The sequence below is a fragment of the Gymnoscopelus braueri genome (assembly GCF_963280865.1).
Source record: "Gymnoscopelus braueri genome assembly, chromosome: 3".
In the NCBI taxonomy this organism is placed as follows: domain Eukaryota; kingdom Metazoa; phylum Chordata; class Actinopteri; order Myctophiformes; family Myctophidae; genus Gymnoscopelus; species Gymnoscopelus braueri.
The window spans coordinates 14,784,830-14,794,559 of record NC_137612.1 but is presented as its reverse complement, the minus strand read 5'-3'; the positions used below and the strand labels follow the sequence as shown (position 1 = coordinate 14,794,559).

Genomic DNA, 9,730 nt, shown 5'->3' with positions numbered 1-9,730 from the left:
GACCGGATGCTCGTTGTCCACGAGCACAATGCAGGGTCACCGATGACTACCTCACCAGGAGCTACGATATAGCAGCTCGGGCGGCACGTATTGGGAATTCTCTTTCTCACCTTATACTGGCCCTAGACCAGTCCCTCCGCACGGCGGGGGGTGATGCCCCGTCACAGAGCCTGAGTAAGGCCTCACTCGCTGCTTTCGCCTATATGACCAGAGAATTAGGCAGACTGATGTCCACCCTGACTTTGGCCCGTCGCCAGGTGTGGCTCGCCCAGGCCCCATTGTCAGAGGGGTGCAGGAGGACACTCCGCACACTGCCCGTCATTCCGGGCCAGATGTTTTGGCCCGCAGCTCAAGAGGCCCTGGAGCGTTGTGTTCAGGCGAACAAGTCCAGGCGGCAGTTTGCGGACTTGCGGCCAGCACGGTCACCTCAGCCTAGACGCACGGGCACTCCTTACCCAGCAGCCAGGGACCAGAGCTCCTCAGGAGCCAGACGTCCCTTTCCTCGGCAGGGCCAACCCCAACAGGGCCCCCAACAGCCTTCTTTCCGGCCGCCCACAGGCAGGGCTCTTAGGCGTGGGGCCCCTGCCGCCCGATCCTCTAAACTATTCCAGGGCCGGGGGCGTCGGAGGTGACTCTCCCGACCAGGGCCCCAGCCGGTTCACCGCACAACATCTCAGCTGCTGGGAAGCCTTGACTTCAGACCCTTGGGTGGTGGCAACGCTGTCCAAGGGTTACAGGATTCAATTCAGGCGTCGGCCCCCAAGTTTCACAGGGGTACGGATGACGGTGGTCGACAACCCGCTGAGGTCTCAAGCCCTCAGCCGGGAGATTTCAGAGCTCCTAGAGAAGAGAGCCATAGAGTATGTACCTGGTTCAGCTCAGCTAAGAGGGTTCTACTCCATTTATTTCCTTATTCCGAAGAAGGACGGCGGCCTTCGGCCAATCCTCGACCTCAGGCAGTTGAATCAGTACCTGAAGGTTTTTCGTTTCCGAATGCTGCGCACAGTGGATGTTCTCCAGACTGTGTCAAAGAACGATTGGTTCACAAGCATCGACCTGAAAGATGCTTATTTTCATGTGCCAATAGCACCACACCACAGACAGTTTCTCCGCTTTGCTTTCAAGGGGCGGGCTTATCAGTTCCGGGTGCTCCCATTCGGGCTCTCTCTCGCCAATCCAGAGGCATGCGGATCCTCCCGTATTTAGACGATTGGCTGATATGTGCTTCGAACCAAGAGCAGGCACTCAGCGATACGTCCACCCTTCTGGCCCATGTCGCACAGCTGGGGCTCACGGTGAATCTCGCCAAGAGCTCTCTGGCTCCCAGTCAAACCGTTGTGTTCATTGGCATCGCCCTCAATTCAGTTTCAATGCGGGCCTGCCCCTCCCCGCGGAGAGTGGACGACATTGTGGGCCTTGTCGCTCGTGTATGGGGAAGTACAAGGCTGACATACGGCCTGCTCCTTCGTCTGCTGGGCACATTGATTGCGGCATCCGCAATTGTGCCCCTGGGACTCCTTTCGTTGCGCCCCCTGCAGCTGTTGGTCAACGGCTTGGGCCTCGACCCCAAGAGGCACCAGAAGAGGCTGGTGAGGAACTCCAGCCAGTGCCGTCGGCTGCTAGAACCCTGGAGAAGGAGGGCAAGTCTGTGCCGGGGCGTCGCCATGGGCTCACTGCCCTCTCGCCGGGAGATAGTGGTGACGGATGCATCTCTCTCAGGCTGGGGGGCTGTGTGGAATCACAGGACAGTCAGAGGAACCTGGGGCCCTCAACAGGGACTACAACATATAAATGCGCTGGAGCTCCGTGCAGTGTGCTTAGCCCTCAAACATTTCCTTCCCGCCTTGGAAGGGAAACATGTCCTTGTCCGATCAGACAATACATCAACGGTCTACCATGTCAACCATCAGGGAGGTGTCAGGTCCAGGCAGTCTCTGCAGGAGGCTCAGAGACTTCTTCAGTGGGCCTTTCCTCGCCTTGCCAATCTCAGGGCAGTACATCTGCCAGGTGTTCACAACCAGGCTGCAGATATGCTTTTCCGCCAGAGTCCTCCTCCAGGCGAGTGGAGGTTGAACCCCTCAGTGCTTCAGGAGATTTGGGAGAGGTACGGGAGAGCAGAAGTGGATCTGTTTGCTTCAAGCACATCAACACACTGTCGACTATGGTTCTCCCTGTCGGATCCAACCAGTCCATTGGGGCAGGACGCATTAGCTCACCCATGGCCCCTAGACTGCCTCTTAGAACGCATTCCCTCCAATTCCACTGCTCGGGCTGTCGCTTCACAGAATAGCCACATGCGGTCACACGGTGCTGCTGGTGGCTCCATACTGGCCGGGGAGGATATGGTTTCCCATGATCCGACGGCTTCTCAACGGAGCACCTTGGCCTCTCCCGTCGAGAAGGGATCTCCTGTCACAAGTAGGGGGCTGCATTTGGCATCCCCAGCCAGATCGCCGCCAGCTTCATGTTTGGCCCCTGAGGGGCCGGGTTCACTGCTGAACTCCTGCGAACAGGCGGTTGTCCAGACCTTGCTTAACGCTCGTGCACCCTCCACTAGAGCGCTGTACTCTAACACAGTGTTTATCAACCTTTTTTGTTCCAAGGCACACCTGGCATAGCCAAAAGATCCCAGGGCACACCTAGATATACGGTGTATATATATATATAATTCACACATATATATATACACACTAGGGGTGTGCCGATACACTAATTTCACGAAACGTTACGATACGATATTGGGCATACAACTTCGATACGATACGCACTTTTTTATTATGAAAATATATGGGGGAGAAAAAAAGCAAATGCAAACAAATATTTCTGTTTTTGCATTATTCAGACATGCAAACTTGTAGCTTTTCAACTTCCACTAGCCGTTTTGAATCCAAATAGGGCAATAGTGTGACACCTGACCCGAAAACAAACAGCATGTTGTCACCCTTTTCAACCCGGGGCTGTTTGCATGCCTGATTTTTATTATTGTAAAAAAAAAAAACTTCTTCAAACGGCGCGGCACACCTCAGCAGTAGCCCCGGCTCAAAATTGGGACGTTTGCCAGGGTTGATAAACACTGCTCTAACAGATGGAAATTGTTCTGTAGTTGGTGTGAGGGCCAACACGTGGATCCAGTCATGTGCTCGGTACCAATGCTGCTCCGCTATCTACAGACATTGTTGGATAAGGGGTTCTCAGCCTCTACAATGAAGGTGTATGTTGCCGCCATTTCGGCTCAGCATGGGCTGGTGGACGGTCGTACTGTGGGATCTCATCCTTTGGTGAGTCGCTATCTGAAGGGAGCTCTTAGATTGCACCCCCCGCAGGTCACTCGGGTGCCCTCGTGGGACTTGCCTACGGTCCTGGAAGCCCTGTGTTCTCCGCCGTTCGAGCCGCTGGAGCGGGCCGATCTCAAGTGGCTGTCTGTTAAAACCGCCTTCCTCCTCGCCATTACATCTGCCAAGCGAGTGGGGGAACTCCAGGCCCTGTCTGTCGCCAGGGACTGTTTGAGGTGGACTTCCGATGGGTCTGGGGTTACTATGTGGCCCAACCCCTCCTTTCTTCTAAAAAGGCTTTCAGCCTTCCATATCAACCAGCCTGTCGGATTGACGGCTTATTCCCCACAGCCGGGGGCAGAGGTATCGCATCCTGATGGTGGGTTGCTGTGCCCCATCCGGGCCCTGAGGCAGTATGTGCACGTGACTTCTGTGTTTCGGAAGTCGGACGCACTGTTTCTCTGTTATGGAGGGCACAGGAAAGGCTGTGCTCTGTCCAAACAAAGACTTTCTCACTGGATTGTTGATGCCATTCTGCAGGCCTACGAACGCAAGGGTTTGCCTGTTCCTCATGTGAGATGTCATTCGACCAGGAGCGTGTCCACCTCCTGGGCTGCATTGAAGGGTGTCCCACTGACTGACATATGTGCTGCAGCAGCGTGGGCTTCTTCCTGCACGTTTGCCCGCTTCTATAGGGTGAATGTGGCCGCCCCTCATCCCATGACGATGGCGGTGCTGTCGGCCTCTTCAACCTGCAACTGATGGTCAGGTAAGGGCAGGTTCCTCGTGACTATGTTGGTATTAGTCATCCAGGTGTTGAAAACACTGCCTCTGGCGGTCAGAAGGAATGAAGTAGAACGAGAGTTATGCATATAACTAAGGTTCTACGAATTCCGGATGACCGCCAGAGTTGACTGTCACTCGGAATCTCGTTCTCGACGAAAAGATTTCATGAGGATGATCGCTGTGTACACCGCACCGATATAGGTGGCGTGCGTGTACACAGGTCACAAGTGACTTTGTTGGTATTAATATTCGACCTATGCGCGAGCGTGCGATGAATATCCAGGTGTTGAAAACACTGCCTCTGGCGGTCATCCGGAATTCGTAGAACCTTAGTTATATGCATAACTCTCGATCTATTATAGCATACTAACTTTCCTGAAATAGAAAGCAGTTTCTATTAGCTTGGATTAATCATCGATGATTGATGTCACTGGTTGGTGGGTTTCTGAATTGTCTACAGCCCTCCTCTGAGACACAGACCAAGTAGACAAAAATGGTACCATGTCATAATGTCCATTAGTGAGGACCAATTATATGAAGATGGGTCAAGTTTTTCTTTCTTTTTTTTTTTGCGTGCACTTTGCACGCACACTCCCTGGAGGCCGAAGAACAACCTCTGCCCCAAATCTTTCACATCGGCCTGTTATAGCACCACCAGGAGGCAGATCTTTGCTTAACAAATGTTTTGATATTACTCCTACAGATTTTGTCAATCGGTACACAGTATCTCTGTAGTCATGTGATAAAGACGGATCTGTTCAATTTCTCATATTCCATCCTTATTTTTTTGTTCAAAAAACTTTAGCCCACGATTTTTGTAACCCATTTTTCACCCAGTGCCAATTAACCTAAGCTGTAATCCTGGGAGCTACTCTCCGTCTGCCAGCCTGGGGAGAGCCCCGAACTGAGCTCATGCTTCCTTCAATGCATGGGGAGTGAGCAGGCCGCTTCTTATCACCTGACAGGGGGGAGTTTCCCCGGTACGACGTAGCGAGTAGAAGGAACATGTTATTCCAGCCAGTTCCTTTACCCTCCATATACAGTATATGCAGAATATGCAAACTCCACACAGAAAGGCCCTTTCACCAAGCCCACAGTGTCCCTGGCAGGAATCGAACCCAGGACCTTCTAGCTGTGAGGCATCAGCGCTACCGACTGTGCCACCGTGCCTACTGGCTTCCAAAGTTGGCCCATTTTGAACAAAATGCCTCAAATCATGAATGTTTCACGTCTGATTGCCGTGAAACATTGCTGGCCCACAATAAGCTACAGTACCTGCCCTGGTGGATACCTGTGCTCCGAGGAGCAAATCTTTCTAGTTGCATCATGATTTCCTGATTTCATTTTACAATTCAAGCTTTCCTTTAGATTTCTTTCTTTTTTTTCTTTTCTTTTGCTAGAGTTGTTCTGATGGCTGCACTTTTAATAACAATAATTTGAACTCTTAAATGTACTCTGGCTCATCCCCTCCTTCTCCCCCTCTTGTATCAGTGATAGTGGCGGTGGGCGGAGACGAGAATATGAAGTATAAGTGTCGCACCATTGAGAGCTTTGATCCTGTGACCGGTCTGTGGAACACGCTGGGACGACTGCCCTTCCCCGTAAAAGAATACGGTCTGGTTGTAACAGGTGAGGAGCACCACCACCACCAAGTTCCTATCACACTATACACATTTCCCTGTAGTAAGTCTGAGGACCCCCTATGGGTCCCACAACCACTGATGAAGACTCATGAAGTAAGGCAGAGCATTGTACATGAGCCCAAACCACTACAGCTGATGATGAGCGTGCACATATGTGACCCAGCACGATAAAGGATAAGTCATCTAGGCTTTTCTCATTTTCGTTTTTCATGTCATTTGAAAGCAGGGAATCATAGCTACAAATTGACTTGTAGAATGATGTCTTGCAGAGATTCAGTGAACTGAGAAAACTGCCCTCAAAGGTTCACTTCTGTGATCTGTGAGATTTTAACACCTATCCCAGCATGCATTGCTGAAAGGTGGGGGTCTGAGGGGGGCCAGGTAAACACCTCAGATGCTGTCCCAGGGTGCATTGCTCTCAAAGGAAACTCGATAGCTTGGAGCTCAGCTCCCAGGGTCTTTTGAGTGAACACTTCACAGTTTTAAAAGAAATGGCAAAACTTAGCAAATCTACAAGCTATAGGCTAGTACCTAAATATTTTACCACTGCGCCATCCATCCAGCCCCCAGGCTGGAACAGTTATTAAAAAGTTGACACTAAAGTTCTTATTCATATTAAAAAAGGAAATGATAAAAATGCTGCTATTAATTCACATTTAGCCTTTATAAAAGTGAAGCTCACAAATTGTCTTTTATTTTCACTATTTGAAACAGGGCTTAAGTTGTTAATTCATAAATGCATGTTTTCCCTTTTCACTACTGGCTTACTGTAAAAAAAAAATACCCAAATGGGTCAATTTGGTTTCATTAATGTTGCTACAGTAACCTATTACGTTTATTCATACATTTTTAAACAGGACAGTAATGTTACACTGTGCAGAAATCCAAAATAGCCGATCTACAAGCTCACAAGGCGTCGCAGAGCGGCGCGTTGTGAGCTTGTAGATCTGCTGTTTTCATGAAACATGTTTTGTGTTTGTGTATGTCGGACTTTGGCGTTGATTGTAGCGTCAGTTTTGATGCTATCTTGGAATGAATTGCATCAATTTAATCACAAGGCCCGTACCTTTAAAATGGTATATAGCTTGAATGTAGTAGGTGACACACACACTAGTGTACACGTGTTTGTTTGTCTGAAAACTGCAAAAAACGTGTGTGTTTCGCCGCTGCGACCGTGTGTTTCCACAACAACACACACCAACACACCGACTGGTCTTGCCATGTCTGTTTTATTATAAGCAAACTCGTTTTCTGTAAAGTTGCTTGTAAATATTGGTAGTTGCTTTTATTTGTTGTGAGCTTGTCGATCGGTTATTTCCAAATCGTCTATTTTCAAATAGCCGATGCATATTAAAGTGCTCATGTAGCCTAATAGTCACTCCCTAGTCACTATCCATATTATTTCTTTAAACAGCCACATTAACACAATCACAAAGTCAGCCTACTATCACCTCAAAAATATAGCACAGGTTAAAGGACTTCTGTCTCAGCAAGTCTAGAAAAACTTGACTACTGTAACAGTCTTTTTACAGGACTCCTTACCAATACCAAGATAGTGGAGCATATCACTCCAGTTCTTAAATCCTTACACTGGCTCCCTGTGTGTCAAATAACTGATTTCAAAATACTACTGTTGGTCTATAAAGCTTTAAATGCTTTAGGGCCTAAATACATTTCTGATGGTGTAGGATATCATGAACCATCCAGATCTCTCAGGTCATCTGGGATAAAGGTCTGCTTTCTGTTCCTACAACCACAAATAAACGGGGGGAATAGAATAGAAGCAGCATTTAGTTTTTATGCACCACATATCTGGAACAAACTCCAGAAACTTGTGTTTCCTTTGCTTGATGTTTTGTGTAAAGCAAATTGAATTACCTTGTTATTGAAATGTGCTATACAAATAAAATTGCCTGGCCTTGCCTTTAACAGTCTGGTTGTTTGAATCCCACCATAGGTTCTACTCTGTACTTGGCTGGAGGACTTGTACCTGTTGGTCCAGGCTACACTACGTACAGCAGGGAGATGTGGCGCTATGACCTTCATCGTAACACATGGTTTCAGATGGCTCCCATGAATCTAGCCCGCAGGGGATGCAGTAAGACTGTCAAACCATGGCATTCATTTTACTTTGTTTCGGAATAACCGAGTTGTTGCCTGCGTTACCCAAAAAGAGGTTGCATTATGGCCAAGGCCATCAGTTCTAATGATCATGTTTTTCCTTGTCTAACCCCACATGGTCCATAGACCTGGTGATGCTGGATGGCTGTGTGTTTGCAGTGGGTGGCTACTTTGGCGGTTATTACCAGTTGGCATTGGACAATTTGGAACGCTACGACCCAAAAACCAACACTTGGCAGCTCATAGAGTCTGCCAACATGTCAGACTTCCGTTGCTACGGCAATCCTATGGTGGAACTAGATGGACTGATCTATCTGCTAGGTACAGTATGGAACACTAGATGGACTTATCTATGGAGTAGGTGTATGCACATGCAGGTTCAGCCTGCTGGGTTTTATGAGTTTATGATTTTATGTAATGTATGTAAAGCATAATGGCTAACTTTTAATGTCCAAATGCCCCTGATATTACTACGTATCCATCCTGATTTGTTGATAATGAAGAATGTTTTGCCATATGTGTGTTCTCCTGGTCCTAGGTAGCATATATCCTTCGGAGAATAGGAAGAGATACTCGGTAGGCAAGTACGACCCTGAAACGTCTTTATGGACAGTCATAGCTCCTATGAAGATTTCACGTTGTTCTTCAGCTGCCTGTACTCTCAAAGGAAAGATCTACGTTATAGGTATCATACCTGTTCTTAATGGCTTTTAGTTCCATAATAAGCTCACTTCAACTTCACTGTTAGTTTGGGCACATAATGGAGCACATAAAACAGCCACTATCCTGTTCATGTCTGTTTATCTATAAGGTGGTTCGCATATGACTCATAACCAGAAGAAGGTTAGGGTTAAGAATATCACTGATAAGTTGGTGGAGTGCTACAACCCCAAGACCAACCAGTGGACCATGTGCGCCCCAATGACAGAGCGACGCCGTTCTCCTGGCGTGGCTGTTCTGGATGGAAAGATCTACATACTGGGAGGGATAGATAACAGTGAAGAAAGGTAAGAAAGCCTAAGGAAAGGTGGCTTCTTGTTGAAGCTGGGCGATATGGACAAAATCAGATACTACAATATGTTTTGGCCTAATATCTTGATATCGATATTGTGACAATAATTAAAAAGAATACTCACCCCCTGATGTCTTGAATACAAGGATAACTTTTCTTTGTATAACATTCCTTTACAGAGAATGAAGAAAATGCTTGATGAATTGAAGTAAATAAAGCCGGCCAAGATTAATGGCAGCAAAACTATGTACAAAACCTGGTTATAAACTCCAAAACAACACTCACAGTGTGATCCCAAATAAGGCTTAAAGGAGTAGTTCACCCATAAAATTGCATATTTTCTATCAATTATTACACACCCCATGAAGCCTTGAATTCATGGAGATTTCTTAGTTTTTTTCTCGCATTCCTAAGCCAATAATCTGATGACCGGCAGGAGACTCAAATAGTCCATCGAGTTAAAACCAGGAAAAGACGACACTTACGTTATGCCATATCACTATATTAGGATATCCAAACTCCCAGACAATATCTAGTCTCATATCACGATATCGATATAATATGGATGTATTGCCCAGGCCTACAGTACTTGTTGTCCACACCAGACATTTGTCTCATGGCTTTCGGTCTCTCTTCATATAGATCTAAAAAAGTACTTTCCATGGAGCGGTACTGTGAAGAGACGGATGCATGGGAAACTGTGGGGCAGACGCCCCAAGGTCTCCACAGCCTCAGATGTTTCTCTGTGAGACGGAGGAACGATGCATCCACCGCCCAAGAATCTGAAGCTGCTGAATACAACGGCAGAGGCAGCTGCTTTCAAGAGTTTAAAAAGTAAAATGTAATGCCATTTTAATATATATTTTTAGACACCAAAAATGTTGAAATGTCTAGAA

The 9,730-nt window shown here is 47.6% G+C and overlaps 1 protein-coding gene across 1 annotated transcript; it reads left to right on the top strand.

Annotated features, from left to right (window-relative positions):
* Positions 1-4,475: 4,475 nt before the first annotated feature.
* Positions 4,476-8,536, top strand: LOC308081826 (kelch-like protein 32; the record flags this gene model as incomplete). The annotated part of the gene is made up of 5 exons (XM_080423449.1): positions 4,476-4,491; positions 5,550-5,687; positions 7,659-7,799; positions 7,949-8,143; positions 8,361-8,536. The coding sequence occupies 5 exons, from the start codon at positions 4,476-4,478 to the stop codon at positions 8,534-8,536; spliced, it is 666 nt and encodes a 221-aa protein (XP_080279575.1).
* Positions 8,537-9,730: the final 1,194 nt, after the last annotated feature.